The following is a 17,146-nucleotide window of genomic DNA, read 5'->3' on the forward strand; positions in this document are numbered from 1 at the left end:
GCCTGTAAGGCAGAGAGAGAGAGAGACAGACAAAGAGTGGGAATGAAGGCATAAGGCTGGTGGGTTTGTGACGAGCGATAGGGGAAGCTGTCAGAGAGAGAAGGACAGAGAGAAGCCAAGGCCTATCATTTCTATTGATATATACCGAAAGGAGGACAGAGACTGAGGGAAAACAAAGGAAAGTAGGAGGAATATAAGTCAGTGATTAAGTAGCAGTGAGGTCTATACTTTCACCTCATGGACAGAGAAAAAGAGAGTGCAAATGAAAAAAAGAACTGTCATTTCAGAGATAGAGATAATTGCACAGCAGCCAGCATCCTTGTGTGTGTGTGTGTGTGTGTGTGTGTGTGTGTGTGTGTGTGTGTGTGTGTGTGTGTGTGTGTGTGAATATAGAAGTATGTAGGAATAGTAGGATGAATGGATGGTTTGGATGGACAGATGAATGCCCAGGTGGATGAATGTAAAAGGAATGGGTGGCTGGGCAGGGATTTGTCTTTCTAGATGGATGCATGGGTGCTCGAGTGTACAGATGGATGGCTTTGAAAACTGATGACTGATGGAAAACAAAGTTCATGATGCATCTACTGACGGAGGGATGTTTAGATACCTGGATGAAGGAATACATGTTTGAGAAAGAGCTTTGACCATGCATGGATGAATGGAGGCAGGGATGGACAGACAGATGCATGGATTTATGAATAGATGTCCAGGATCTGTAGGGGATAGACGGCCGTGAAAGAGTAGTGTGGCATGTTGTACATTGTCTCTCTACTCTCTCTCTCACACACATTCATTGTCTGTATCTTTTCAGCTTTCTCTCGCTCTCTGGAGTATGAAATAACATGGGGCAATGGCGGGAAGAGATATGATAAAGTGTTCTGATTACATTATCATAATGATACTAGAGCAGACACTCAACACATGGAAAACTAGTGTGGCATCTTGTCATCACTAAGACAAACAAAGTTACAATGATATACTGTAGCCCACTAGATGTTTTTGTTTTTTAGTTTCGCTCGTCCATGTGAGGGAGTTCCCTGTGGTGCACCGGGCAGACCGCACCACCTTCCGCAACAACCAACATACTTGGAGTAGCTATTTCCATACCATACAGTGATGCCCGCAGTCAGCATGCTCTGGTCTAGGTGGAATAGCCGAGTAGAAGGCCTCTCAGGACTTTCTGTGAGACCTTGAATTTCCTCAGCTACCTGAGGTGGTGCAGGCGTTCTCGCCTTCTTTGCCACAGTCTCTGTTTGCATAATCCAAGTCAGATCCTCTGTGATGTGCACCCCGAGGAGGTCCTTGAAGCTGCTCACCCTCTCCACTGATGCCCCGATGATCAGGAGGGGTGTGTACGACCTCTGCCTTTGTGTACAGAGATAGTCGACGAATGTAAATGCCAAAATCGTACTTTCTGTAATGACTTGAGATTGGAGGGGGTGGGGTATGTTTGTGTTGTGTCGTGCAGAAACACCGCCCAATGTGCATGTCTGCGATTAGCTAGTAGTACTGGTCCATAGGCTGGTGGGATGCTTATCCCATAGCCTGGGGGGGGGGCAATTATAAATAAAAAATGTATATACATAACAATAGTTGTCATTAACCAATTTGAAAAATATTCATGAATTGATGTCCTTGGCCTGCTGGCAGCGTGCACAAGAAATGTGTCACTGATTAGCCTAGTAGTTTGCAAGATTGGCTGCCTACAGACAGACAGAATACAGACAGACACACACACACACACACACACACACACACACACACACACACACACACACACACGGCCGCCGAACAGTATGATCTCCAACGGAGATAACCAGAGAAGCTTTTACCACCGCCGCAGCAGCAGCTATTGCAGTGATTCCCCCTTCATTTATGAACCATAATCCTTTTGCGTTGCCAGGTTCTACACATAGACAGCTCCTAAGGATGAGGACAGTGAGATGGCTTCATCTAGAATTGCAGCAAGACATGCAACATGTGTCCTGGATGAAGAGACACACGCACGCATGTGCACGGCGCACACACACACACACACACACACACACACACACACACACACACACACACACACACACACACACACACACACACACACACTCACTTAGCAATCAGGGATTCTGGATCAAGGTTTCTCTGCTTTCTCTCTGTCTTTCTACCCCTGTTCTTTTATCATAGTGGTGGTTGTGGATGTGATGAAAGCAGACAAAGGTTGTATGGATCAGAACGCACAGCATCTTGCTCCCCAACCCCCTTTCCTTTCTCTCACTCCATCTTTCAACCTCTTACTCGCCTCCTCTCCTGATCTCTGCTTCATTTCCACTCCCTTTCTTTGACTCACGCCTCCGTCTCTCTCCCATCTCTCTCTCTCTCTCTCTCTCTCTCTCTCTCTCTCTCTCTCTCTCTCTCTCTCTCTCTCTCCCTCTCTCTCCCCCTCTCGCCCTCTCTCTGTCCATTCACAGAGGCCCATGGCCCTTTCTCCTTTTCTTTCTGCACAAGAGGAAGGCTGGTAATGAGTCTTTTAGAGGGACACAATGAGACAGAGAGTAAGGCCACTCAGCAGCAAGGATCGAGACACAGAGAGAGCGAGAGAGAGAGAGTCTTCGTCGGTCCTCTTCCTCAGATGAAAGCAAAAGATGGAATAGAGGGGGAGAGAGAGTGAGTGAGAGAGAGGGAGAGAGAAAGAAAGAAAGAGAGAGAGAGAGAGATGTGATGAGATGGGGAGAGTGTCCTCTCCTCTCCCGCCCGCAGCAGATGGTGTACCTTCCGATAATCAGCTCTTTTCAAAGAACTCCCTCTCAAGGTGACAGATAGAGAAGAAAACAACTCCTCTGCTTCCACCAGACGGCAAAATTGATCGAATAAAATGAAAGAAAAGTAAAAGAAAAGAGGCAAAAAAAAAGGAGGAAAGGAGGTAAAGAAAAGAAACGCACTCCGCCATCCACGACGACAAAGACACCAGAGATGAAGAAGAAATGGGCGGATTGAAAGAAGACGAAGCGGATGAATCTGACCTCAAGTGTTAAATTGGAAGACATGCTGCTTTTCTCCTCTAACTCTCTGCTTCTGTAGGGCCTTATCTTTCCCTTTTCACTTTCTGTCCATTTCTTTAGCACTTTCTTCCTCTCATTCCATTTTCTTGCTCTCTAATACCTCCATCCTGACAGGTGTCTGTCAGTAATGTGTCACCTGTGTGTGTGTGTGTGTGTGTGTGTGTGTGTGTGTGTGTGTGTGTGTGTGTGTGTGTGTGTGTGTGTGTGTACTATACTTGTGAGGACCAAATGTCCCCGCAAGTAGAATATGAGAAATAGATGTCGTGAGATCTTTAGAAATAGTTTTAGAATTGGGAAAAATTCGGGTTAGGTTTAGACATTTAAAAGTTAGCTTGTAGATCTGCTATTTGTGTGTGTGTGTGTGGGGGGATGTGTAAAGGAACTGTAATGGGGTTCCTAGGGGCTAGAGGTGGTTCGTCAGTTAATGGGAGGGAGCTGATTGGCTGGGATTGCTTTGCCTTTACATCATAACTCATCGAGTCACACATGGTGCTACTGGACGCCAAAAGTCAACACACACACACACTCGCTCTCTCTCCTCCCCCTCTCCCTCTCTCTCTGTCTCCACATACAAACACACACACACACATACACACATGGTCCCCTGGCGTGCCTGGGAGACTCCCCGCTAGCTGTTGGCTCCGTGGGACGCTGTCTTGATATACGTGCGTGCGCACACACACACACACACACACACACACACACACACACACACACACACACAAACAATTGAAGCGCTTGGCATTGATATGGCTCAGTGCAACTGTTACAGCGTGTTACTTTGATGTTGCGTTATGCACACATGTTGACAGCCATATTGTTATATATATAAAAAAACACATCTAAAATCAAAGACTGACTTCTCTAATCGTCTCAAATCTATTTTTAACGCCTTTATTTATAATGTCGAAAGGTTTTTGCGTGGCCTGTGCACGACTTTGTTTACTTTCGTGGGCAAACAAATTGTTTAGCTTTCAAAACATCAGTCACGGCTATTTCGGGTGTTTTTATTCAGCGTGTCAAATTGCATTTACATGGCCTATGCTCCGTGTATACTTTAAAAACCATCGTCGCAACACACAAGTAAACAAGCTATCAAAACATTAATCACGTCTATTTTAAGTATTTTCATTTAAGATGTCAAATAGTATTACATGGCCTCGCTCTATTTGGGAAATATTTATTTTGTAAGTCAAAAGGTTCTACATGCCCCGTTGCTGCGTGTTTACTTTGAGACCGAGAGATTGTTTAGGATGAAAATGAATTACATCAGGGACGTTTCCCCCCCCCCTTCCAAGTCGTTTCTTGTCTTTTGATTACACTGCATATTAAAAATAGTTCCCTAGAGTCAGTCTTGTAAACAAGTTCATGTAAGCAAAGATCTCCAGTGATTTTGTGTTTTCACTATCCCCTGGAGGCCACTCAGCTTTTTCACCAGAATTACAGCTTTAGTGGGGAAGTGAAAGCACTTGATGGTAATAAAATGTTCCATTCTGGAATAGTATGTGAGTCGAAGGAAACTAAACGCAGTCCACAAAACTACAGCAAGTTCTTTGCTTATAGTAAATCATTTTCCTGTTTCTTTCTTGGTCCAGGCAAAATATTCTCTATATGAATTTAAATGTATTGATAACGTATTTTTGGGACACGTTCATGTATGCACGTGCATGAATATGCAGTAAACCCCTCACCCGAAAGCCACAGTGTAATTTAAACACTGGCAACGCCACTATTCCTTATGGCCTTAACCACTAAAACCCTACTTTGTTGACCGGGGTCCCCCAGGGATCTATACTTGGTCCCCTTCTTTTTTCCCTCTACACCAAATCCCTTTACCAAAATAGCTGATGAACAAGCTCCCAACACGACACGTTGTGAGCTTGTAGATCTGCTATTTTCGCCGAATGGTCGCCCCCCAGATTGGGACGCTAGGGTTCAAGGGGCTAACCACTTGAACCCTATATACATAGTTGACCGGGCTCCCCCAGGGGTCTATACCTGTTCCCGTGTTGTGAGCTTATAGATTGCTATTTTTTTCCCAATGTTTGCCCCCCAGAATAGGTACACGCTAGGGTTCATTTTAACATCAGCTCCCTGCTTCCTGGGGAGAGCGAGGTGTTCTCACAACAGAACATTGTTCTCATATGAATCTCTTGTCCTTGAGCCGAGACTCATGAAAAAACATCTCTGTATGCTTTAGTGAAGCTGAGGAGCCACTCTAACCTGACCTCTGACACACTGTGGCTGCTGGTGTGGAGACTGAAAGTAAGGCAGGCACAGCAGTGTATTCAAGTCAATGGAGCATGCTATAAAAGAATTAAATTGGATTTTTACACCAAAACACATCAGTCCTCGAACACACACACACACACACACACACACACACACACACACACACACACACACACACACACACACACACACACACACACACACACACACACACACACACATACACACACAGTGATCTTTGCAGATCTCATGTACAGTATGTGTGTGTGTGTGTGTGTGTGTGTGTGTGTGTGTGTGTGTAACCCTGGCCTGTTCTTAATGTTTCCTTTGATCATGTCACTTCTCTCTCTCTCTCTCTCTCTGTGCCTCCCATCTCCAACATGATGTTATTAGTGGTAGTGTCATTTCCTTAGACACAAACCACAGCTACATGTAAAGTTAGACATGCTGTACACACACACACACACACACACCTCCATGTGCCGCACAGTACGTATTGTCTTTGGTTACCGTAACTGTAAACTATTGAAGCAGTCCTTTTCCCATGGACCTAGTTTACTGCATGTGACATGGGTATTAAGGACATTGTGTGTGTGTGTGTGTGTCAACAAAACTGTACACGCACAGAGTAGTGGATAATGCATATATTGTGTGTGTGTGTGTCCTGAAACTGCCCCAATTATCATTATGTACTGTTGGTGGGCGTGCGTGCGTGCGTGCGAGACACAGGATCGAGTGGTCGTTTCAACTGTGCATGTTTGTGGGGGCGTGTGTATGCATTTGTAACATGACACATGGAGGCCTGGTTGTTTTGTTGGACACCATGTGCCTGCGGTGTCTGTCTGACTCTGTGTGGGTGTGTGTGTGTGTGTGTGTGTGTGTGTTTATGTGAGCAGGTTTGCATGCACATGCTTGTGCACATAGAGGGACAGGCTGTGACGTGTGTATGTATGTTACATGACATGAGGTGTGACAGTGTGGGCCATGTGCTCACAGATGAGGTGATTCTTCTGCAGCATGTGGATGTGGCGCGTTTTCTTTCTTGTACCAGTGAGCACACACTGCTCACCATGTTGTTGCTCCTACATCGATCTCTAGGAGTTGCTCATACAAGCTTTACAGATAAACTGTAAAGCTTGTATGAATCGAAGCCAACCAAATGATAACAAGACAAAAAAGAAAGATACAGTATATCAGTTGGAAAGACACCACAAAACACTCAAAGCTAAATTGACCATTATGTGTCCCTAAATCTAACAGTACATTATGGCAAAATGACCACCCTGTCTGAGTCCTAAAATTGACTACCAGTGGTGTAAAGTAACTATGTAGATTTACTCAAGTACTGTACTTAAGTACACTTTTGAGGTACTTTTACTTTACTGGAGTATGTCCAATTGTCTATACTTTTACATCTCAAAAGAAAATATTGTACTTTCACTCCACTACAATTATTTGAAAACGTTGTGAGCTTGTAGATCTGCTATTTTACATTTTAGTACTTTTACTTTTGGTACTTTAAGTACATTTTGATACCAATACTTTTGTACTTTTACTAAAGTAAATTTTGAATTCCGGACTTTTACTTGTAACAGAGTACTTCTACATTGCAGTAATATTGATACTTTTACTTAAGTAAAACATTTGAGTACTTTTTCCACCACTGCCCATCGGTGTGACACTCAGGATTTCACTTTGTAATGTGTCTGTGCATGTGCCTGTACATGTTTGTCTCTCCGTGCCAATAAAAGTCTTTAAATTGAAAAGTGAGTTGAATTGAGAGACCTCGTCTCCCTCAGCTCGTCCTGGTCAGCAACCCCAGCAGAAAGTCCATTCTTTTTAACTAGACTCCATCATTCCTCTATTAGCCAGGCAATTCTCTGTCTTCTATGACTTTGACCTCAGCACTGCCCTGTACGGTGGAGAAAAAGATTGAAAAAATCCCTTTTACTCTCTCTGTCATCCCCCTGTCTCTCTGCCTGTCTGTCTGCCTGTCTGCCTGTCTGCCTGTCTGTCTGCCTGTCTGCCTGTCTGTCATATTATCTCTCACTCTCTCTCTCTCTCTCCCTCTTGCCATGTTTCTCCTGGATTGATGTCCAGTGTCTACTCTACAGTGTATCGTCATCTAATCTACCTTCTCATTCTTTCTCTATTCCTCTGTTGTTTCTTTATCACTCACACACTTCTCCGCTCTCCCTCTTGTGTCATTTAGCTCGTGCGTGCGTGCGTGCGTGTGTGTGTGTGTGCACTCGTTCGTGTGCCTGCCTATGTCCAGTACTATCACAGCTTGTTCTCATTATCACTATATTGCTTTGTGAACTGGCCTCTCACTGAGATGCCTGTTACAGTATCTCTCCATGGCTTTGTTATAAGCCTCCCTAAACAACACACACACACACACACACACACACACACACACACACACACACACACACACACACACACACACACACACACACACACACATATATTCCAGTGTGTCTAGAATGACGGTGACAGCTGTTATGGGATCATGTGAGAACTGTGACCACAGAGCATTGTATTGACTGCCTTTCAATGTAAGTGTGGGTGGATGGGTGGGTGCCCTTGAGTGTGTATGTATCCGTCTACGTGGTTGTGTGTGGTGGAGGAATGTTGGTGTGAAAGCGCAGAGAGAAATTGTGTGTGTGTGAATAGGAGAAGAGAAGGCGTTATTTGAGGCCATTTGTTGGCAAAATCCACAGTGCTCATTGAACTCCAAAAGTTTAAAATTGGACCAAAATATGGGCCCATCTTTACACTCTCAGAGTGCAATGAACACTGAGAATTTGACTGTGTATGGGACGGGGAACCCCAGCTGGCTGGCTGGCAGGCAGGTAGACAGACAGACAGACAGTGTATGCCTGCGGTATCATGTTGGATGATTTTACTGAGGATTACCCACTTTGAACAGACACACACACACACACGCACACACACGCACACACACACACACACACACACACACACACACACACACACACACACACACACACACACACACACACACACACACACACACACACACACACACACACACACACACACACACACACACACACACACACACACACACACACACACAGTATCCACCCCACAGGCCTACACCTGTAGAAATACACACACATGCGCTCTCTCCCTCTCTCTCCCCCTCTCTCTCTCCCCCTCTCTCACTCACACAACGCAGCGTGCAAGCTAGCAGGTGGTGAATTATTGTTATAATCCACCTATCTCCTCCCTTTGCTTTCAACTCTCATGGCATCTCCTCTCCTGCTCTCCTTCCTACCCACCCTATCATCTTCTGCCCCCCCCCCCCCCCCCTCGGCTCTCAGTAGTAGTAATAGCTTGTAGATTGTATTATTCAGTCTTCTTTCAGAGCCCCTGCTGTTCCAATATACCTGCATATAGACGACGCACATGGAAAAGAAAAAATGGAGAGTAATGCCTCACTTATGCTCCGTCGCAGACTGGCATCTGTACCGCGTTGTGAGCTTGTAGGTCTGCTATTTTCGTACGACAAAGAAGAACATCATGCTTCATCCATTTCACTCTGTCTCTGTGTCCGTAGTGATATTTACAGGGTAGAGGCTATACTTTCTTTCCTGTGGATCATTGTCTTCCCCTTTTACCCCCTCTCCATCTCTGTCTCTCTGTCTGTCACTCTTATTTCTATTTTCCTGTGTCATACTTTCAAAGTTTTACGTGGGCCACTTTAACCCATTAAGACCTGAGGGTGATTTTACAAATGTCTTCTAAATCCCAACAGTTAAAAAAAAAAAACCTATGTTGCTATATCAGTGGTTCTCAAACTTTTTCATAATTTTCAAGGACCCCCAAAATCATATGTAGTTGGCCGCGGACCCCCATCTCAAAATATGTTGTTCCAGGGACCCCCAGAAGCAAAGATTTGAGTTAAAAATGTTCGCTTTAAAATAATATATATATTAAAATATTTGCACACATTTTCACAATTTTTCAAAATTAGCAGATATACAAGCTCGTAGCGAGGCACTCGGTGCCGCGCTATGAGCTTGTAGATCTGCTATTTTTGAATAGCCAATGTGTAAAATAATGCTTTTGTAGCTCAAATCAAAAAATGACACAGATGCGTTCCCGATCTTAATGGGTTAAAAGATTGACACACCGCAGCGCTTTTGAAGAGCCCCGTTGAAGTACAGCGGGCATTATCCTGTCACTTTGGGATTAGCGGGCTTCGAGTTTGCGGACGGGCGTACTTGGAAGTCATTATAAACAGATCTTGTGTTCATTTAAACGGGATCATTACACAGGAGATCATAAGATGAGGGCTAGATCATATAGCCATATGTCTCAGAACTATGACCGTAGGAGGAGGGGGTGTTAAACCTACCCTCTTACTGTGAAGCCTATCAAGAGAGCATCACTTCCTTATTGTCCCTCGAACGCCCTTTTTGCCCCGGAATACACAGAGTATCATCTTGGGGGTGAGCGGCCGAGTCAAACGCCCGCGCGGCGCTAACGGGAGCTCGCTAACCAGACATTGTTATGGTATCTGCCCCGCCGTTGTCCGCGACCCTCTCTCTCTCAGTGACTAAGGATGTGTCACACAGGCGGTGTTGGTTATAGTATCCTTCCCTCCATTGTGTCTGGTAACAGAGGAAAGCATTCATGGACAATAGCGAGGACAGGAGTGGGTGGCATAAGGCAGTGTTCACAGCCATCAGAAAGGTGGAGAGTGGGAGTAGCGGATGGGTTACAAAGAGCGCAGACATATGGCACACACACACACACACACACACACACACACACACACACACACACACACACACACACACACACACACACACACACACACACACACACACAACATGCGTAGGCGTGCAAGTCAAACTTGCTCTGTGTGCACGTACGAAGTGGAGTAATAGACAAAGTCTCTCATTGTGGTGGGTTTCGTTTTCGTCTCGTTCACGTGCACGCGCCCTCTGACAACTTTATCTGGGTTCTCTGTTCTGGTGCAGACATTTTGAAATGGTAAAGGGCAGCACAGTGAGACATGCACACAGGCAGAAGCCTTGTATATCCAAATGTCTACTTTTTATGTTTTTTCGTCATTTAATAATGCCCTACTTCCTCATACAAGAGTATGCGATGCAACGCATTGTGAGCTTGTAGATCGGCTATTTTCACTATTTATGAACATATCCGTTCCATTTTTTGAAAAGTTACGGTTTTGCACATACAAGGTTTCCACCTGACACCGACGGTATAGTACATAATGTGTACACACACACACACACACACACACACACACACACACGCACATGCACACAGTGTTCAGGGCACAGTGGGAGGGGCTGTCTCCAGGGTGAGCAGGCAAAATGAGAAGGGAAGTCTCTGGAGGGTGGTGTCTTACTTACACACACACACACACACACACACACACACACACACACACACACACACACACACACACACACACACACACACACACACTGAAATGATAATTTAGTGAACAGATGTCTCCAGGAGACAACACAACAACATCCTCAGTGTTCATTTGATTCTGGAAGTGTAAAATGGACACCAGTGACCCATAAGGGTTCATTTGTGTCAATACTACTGAGGGTTTTACTATGCAGCATGCAAGACGAGAGAGAGAGAGAGAGAGAGAGAGAGAGAGAGAGATTAAGTTGAATTACACTAAATATGAAAAGAATGACATCCCATCAGCCCCTCTGGACTTGATTAAAGGAAAGCCGGTGATCAATTGTTCAATATTGCCGAGGCGTAATCCACATTACAGTGGCTGCTGTCTGGAACATCAGGTATGTGACGCACAGCAAGGTCACGCAGATCGATGTGTGTTCTACCTGCAGCCACTGACGGACAACGCGGCCCGTCTCCATCTCTCTCATCCAATTTGCTTAATGCTCAAATTAGTAGCCCCTGGTGCTGACAGTCCACCCGCCTCTAATCAATTGCTGGTCAACGGGTTGTCACTCGGAAGGGAAACGTAACCCCCTTTTTCTAAGTCATGAAGAGAAAGTACAAGACGGGTGATATCACAGTGTATGATAATGAGTTAGTGGAGGCTGAGGAAATGGTAATGCCATGGAACTTTCAGTCCCTGTCTCTCTTTTAACGCACATTCACACTACGTTGAGGAACAAATGCCCCCCTTTTAACATTGCCCTATTATAGCGCCACCAGGAGGCCGATTTTTGCAAATCATTACTCCTTTGATTACTCCTACAAATGTTGTCCAAACATCACGCAAATTGGTACACATTATCTCTATAGTCAAGTGATCAAGACGGATCCGTCAGATTTTTCATATTCTATCCTGATTGGCGAATTCCGAACATTGTTGACCCACAATAACCTACCTGACCTGGTGGGTCTCCACCAGGTCAGGTAGGCTCCGAGAGGCACTTTTTCTAGTTAATTCTCGGTTTGCACGGCGTGTCGTGCACCAAAAACAGCCCGTCTACAAGCTTGTATATCAGCTGTTTCCAGTGTATAGTATAAATCAGTGGTTCTCAACCCTTTTTGGGAGCATTGCCCACTTGACAATCTCAAAAGCATTTGAGGTCTGGTCCACCCATCTGACCACTTAACAATTTATTGGTATGACAATTAAAACTTTTTAAGGTTTTAAACCCAAAAATACAATGATCTTTTCTAAAAATGTATGTTATATCATCATTCAAATCTCAGTGTTTCGACAATTATTGTGGGGGCCCACATGCAACGGTATCCTCACGCCACAGTAGGCCCACCAAGTGGGCCCCCGGACCACGGGTTGAGAGCCAGTGGTATGAATCACCCTCAAGCGATGGCCCTGGCTGCACTGTCTACGGAGGCTAATATCCAGGGACACTAGTGGATGTACTTCCAAATGCAATAACGATTAGAGCCAATGGTCTCTAATGGCTGATGTGTGGCTCATCGTCAAAAGATCGTTTTATGAAGACATCCCCGGCTGATGGGTTCATGACTTCACAGGATGATACATAGGGGAAAGTGTGCGCTCTATTTATCCAGGAGAAAATTGCGAGCAGAACTCGGCGTTCCTCACCTCGTGTTCCCCGTATATAATTTCTTCTCATTTATTTTCTTTTCACTCCTTTTCCTTCCACCGCTCCTCCTCGGCGCGAGGCCGTCCATCTATCACTGTCACCGGCCTTCACAGGCAGATGTCTTTTTAATGGTCTGACACATTAGGACTTAACCGGACCTGCTGATTACAGGCACTTGATTCCTTGGCTCGCTGCCCAGTCTAATGGCTAACCTTAGAGTTTGATATGTGACCATGGCCAATTGATTTGCCCTGAAGATGAGGCCCTGATTATGGGTTACGGACAGGAGTTAAAAGCCCCATTATACTTCCTTCCTCGCCAGTGTCGCGCGCCGGAAATGGCGGATCTGCAAGCTCACAACTAAGTATAAATCAGGCTTTGGACGCACAACCTCTGACTTTGCCTCCCCATTGTGTGTGTGTGTGTGTGTGTGTGTGTGTGTGTGTGTGTGTGTGTGTGTGTGTGTGTTAGCCTTCATAATAGCCTACTGTACTGTCATGCCCCACTTACCATTAAACTGTCTCAGTTCAGACAGAAGATACACCTAGAAATGTTCCAATATAAGGCACACAGCCATCATTAACATACATCTTAATAAATAATAATCCATAAATATAAATAATAATTATGCCCAAAAGGCAGTGGAACGTGGTTTTCCTAAATCACCAATGTTGATGTTGGTTTAGAAACATGATTCTAAGGTGATGGAGTGGAGCATGATGACAGTGCCTGCTCCCTTAGAAGGCTTAGGAGTTTGAATGCACCGCGGTGCATCTTGTTTGGCCGCGCGTCTATACGAACACAATTGGCCATGTTCAGGGGAAGGAAGCCGGGAGGAGTGACGGGAGGAGTAGGACGGAGGCACTACATCCTCCCGGTGGGTGTTCCTCACTGACTGGTGAGCCAGTAGGTTACCACAGAAGTGGCAACACAGAGAGGAGAAGAATGAATTGACAAATTAAATGGGAAAAGGGGGTTAAAAAAAATATTTATGAAAAAAGAAACATGATTCCAGTCCTACTTGGATGTGTGCTTAGTGCTTACATGTAACTCAGGATCCATCTTTTTACAATCAGTGTTGACATATAATGGCATTTAAATTAATCTCTGGTGTGTACCGAGGATTAACACACTCAACCTACTCGACACTCATCTCAACTGAATTCTCTTATCTGTCCGTGTCACCCCACAGGCACAGGCGGCTTCCCGGGCCAATGGGATTCACGGCCCCGCCTCCTTGCCCTCCTCATCCGGCTTGCTGATTGGCTCCTACAGCCTGGACAGGGAAAGGCTGAAGATGCTGGGGGTGGGGCTGGCGGTGGCAGCAGCGGTGTTGGCCTTCATTCTGGAGAAAGTCTACTGAAGGAACATTCAGCACAGCAACAGTGTCTTCCTGAGGACACCTGAGGACAGTGACATCACTGGAGGCTAAACGAGGTGGAGCAGGATTAATTAAGAACAGTGAACACTCTGCCCGGGTTCCTTCTACAGGACACTAAACCATGGTGTTGCGGTCGGGCTGAAACCTCGTATCTCCATATTTCCACTTTTTATGTTTTTTCGTAAATCAATTCCCTACTTCATCATACAAGAGTGTCGCGAAAATAGCAGACCTGCGAGCTCCCAGCACGTCTTGTAGATCGGCTGTTTTCACTATTTAAAAAAAATGTTTTTAATTATAATAAAAAGGAATGGTTTTGGAGATACAAGGTTTCCACCCGACAGCAACGATTATGCTGTTCAGCCACACTAGGAGGAAGAAGTAGATGACATCACAAGAGTTATGGATTGGAGTAAAACAAATGGGCAGTAGAGATTTTATTTTACCAATTAGATTTCTTTTCTCTCCTTTTATTTTTAAAAATGAAAAGGATTGATGGGTTTTGCTCCAGTTTTGGTTCCTGTGATGTCAAAGATTGGACGGCTTTCTAACGCACAGAGTTTATTCAATAGGAATTTAGTAAATGTTTTCAATTGTGTATAAATAGTCCTCATGCTGCTTTGGAGGAAATGAAACAATTAGATGAGAGTTTTTACTCCCATCCCGTTAGTTATGAGGACGCAGAAGCATATCGCTGCTGTCAGGCAGCAACCTTGTATGTCCATATTTCTTTTTTGCTCCGTTGTAAATGAGTGCCCTGCGTGTTCCACAAAAGTAGTGAAAATAGCAGATCTACAAGCTCACGAAGCCTCGCATCGCGAGGCGTTGTGAGCTTGTAGATCGGCTATTTTCACTATTTTTGTAAAAACATAAATTATAATGATATAAAAGGAACAGTTTTGGACATACGGGGTTTCCACCCGACAGAGATGAAATTTTTGATGTGCTGGAGACGTGTAGCCTTCAGCAGTGATGAGACCTGGCAAATGAGTCGACGTCAGTGTAGATAACATGGCGGTGACCGTATAGCCAAGGAGAATCAAACGCATCTCTTCAACACATTTCAAACTCTGTCTGAAAGCTCATACCGCCTTGCTATTTATAGTAGACTTGTTGATTATACTTACCAAAGAACATTTTTGATGTTGAATACACCACTACAGGGAGAGAAGAAAAAAAGTGAATTGTGAAACTCTCCATACTTGTTTGCTTCAATACTGAGGTTTTGACAGCTGAATACTATTTTGACAGGTAATGTGAGTTTTCAGACAGTGAAGACTATTAAAATATATATTAAAATATATTTTTTTCCACCCTCTGATTGAGGATTGAGATGTGGATGTGTCTCTCTCACACACACACACACACACACACACACACACACACACACACACACACACACACACACACACACACACACACACACACACACACACACACAAATGTGTAACATAAAATGTGAGTAAGATGTGCATACTGAGGAAGAGGAAGGAGTTCAAAACTGAGTTGTGTAAAACTCTCCAGAATGGTGTTTTAGTTTGTAAACCTTCTGTTCAAAGTATTTATTTTTCACCACAGAGATAAAAGAAACACTTTTTTTTTTAGCATAGCTTCACTGCATAATAATTGTTTTTGAAGTTTATTTTAGTTAGAAAAGTGATCTTAAGATGTTTTTTTTTGTCTTAAATGTCAAGGTCAAGGATATTGTACATCCCAGAACAACCTCAACGACTGAGTGGTCCAGACAGTTGGCCATGGGGATACAAGCTTTTCTCCTCTTGGGTTGATGATCAGATTTGTTTTGTTTTGTTATGACATGTATGTTGACTTGCTTTTGGTGGGATAGGAAGCTGGCAAAATGCAAAAACCCACCCCTGACCTGTAGACACAGTGGAGCTTTTTGTCTGTGATGTGACCATCTTTACAGTATGCACCTGGTCTGGTCATAACTGTGGCCTCAGGTGTGTGTATTGCCTTAATTTGGTCATTAATTGTTGTTTCCACATTAAAGTTTCATCAGCGTTGTCCTCGCCATCAGTTTAATAAGGGGCAAAGGTAATTACTCCAGAATGACTTGTCTGCAATGTGGATAGATTGACCGATTGATCGGTTGGTTGATTGAAGCATCGATTGACCGATATGCCACAATCTATATACAATCTCTTCTTTTCCTCTGTCTACTCGCCTCTCCTATATCTCTGTCAGTTTTATGATGTTTATTTGGATTCATATGGGAATGATTTTGTAAAGGATGTCCGCCTTTTAATTTTGGTTCTCTTCCCGTGTTCATTTTAGATGTGATGTGTGTTGTGTATGTCATCATACGGCTCTCCATCTGTCTTATGGATAAAAAGTTGTTGGAGTGCAGTGAACGTGTCGCCCTGCGTCTTTCTTTCCCTTCCGTCAGCAGCGCTCACAACATGTGCACTGAAAGCTCATCTTCACAGACACTTAATAATACATGCCCCAATTTATGTGTCGCATTGCGCTGCCACACGTGTCTCTGTCGCGCTCGTGTGTGTCTGCATGTTTGCGCTTCTCTCCCTGTGTGTGTGTGTGTGTGTGTGCTGCTGTATCTACGCTGTAGATGTGCGTAACTGTGCTTCTGTGCCTCTTCTACACGTCGTTGCTGTTGGGTGGAAACCTCATATGTCCAAAACTGTTTCAAAATTTCAAATTTGTGCTATGCGACGCATTTTGAGCAGGTATATCGGCTACGCCGTAGGAATTTATGGGGAATTAAAAAGTTATAATAAGGTTTCTGCCCGACAGCAAATACATCCTAGGCCTGTGTGTGTGTGTGTGTGTGTGTGTGTGTGTGTGGTGGGGGGGGGGGGGGGGGCTCAGTGTCTAATGTGTCTGTGTGTGTTTATACATGCTTTTGCTGTGTGATGTTGTGTCAGTGTGTTGTCCCCCTCCATGCTTAATTTAGCAGAAAGCCAGCATGTGTGGGTGTGTTGATGCCTCTGACGCTACACAGTGGAGTGACCGTGTTCATCACTACCTGTAAGTTAGAGAGACAGACACACACACACATACACACACACACACACACGCACACACTCTCTCTCTCTATCTCACACACATGCACACTCACACACCTTAGCTTTGTAATGTCTAACTAAATCATGCATATCACACATATAAACCACACACAAACAACACACACAGCAAGCCAAGCGTATAACTTGGGCTTATTCAAGCAACTGACACATGTCACACACACACACACACACACACACACATACATACACACATAGTATATATAGTATACATATAAGGTTACAGTCTTATAAACAGCAACATTTCGCTATACGAAGCGATGCACATCAAGCACACTCGTGGGTACACATACAGTACACCACCAGAGCTTTTATATTATCCCGGCAAATGATGCGTGTCAC

General features: G+C 44.4%; 1 protein-coding gene across 2 annotated transcripts in view; it reads left to right on the forward strand.

Moving 5' to 3' along the window:
• The window catches only part of cdkal1 (CDK5 regulatory subunit associated protein 1-like 1), a 326,254-nt gene extending 310,145 nt beyond the window's left edge, over positions 1 to 16,109 (forward strand). The window contains exons 15-16 of one of the 2 annotated variants that reach the window (XR_013933115.1): positions 13,554 to 14,154; positions 14,196 to 16,109. Coding sequence is in view for 1 of the 2 variants with exons in the window: in XM_080427624.1 (XP_080283750.1) it covers positions 13,554 to 13,724 (171 nt within the window). In the remaining variant the exon portion in view is untranslated. Of the gene's footprint in view, positions 1 to 13,553 lie in introns of both variants that reach the window. The other variant, XM_080427624.1, reaches the window with a different exon arrangement.
• The last annotated feature ends 1,037 nt before the right edge of the window (positions 16,110 to 17,146 follow it).

This window comes from Gymnoscopelus braueri (assembly GCF_963280865.1).
Source record: "Gymnoscopelus braueri genome assembly, chromosome: 4".
NCBI classification, from domain to species: Eukaryota; Metazoa; Chordata; class Actinopteri; order Myctophiformes; family Myctophidae; genus Gymnoscopelus; species Gymnoscopelus braueri.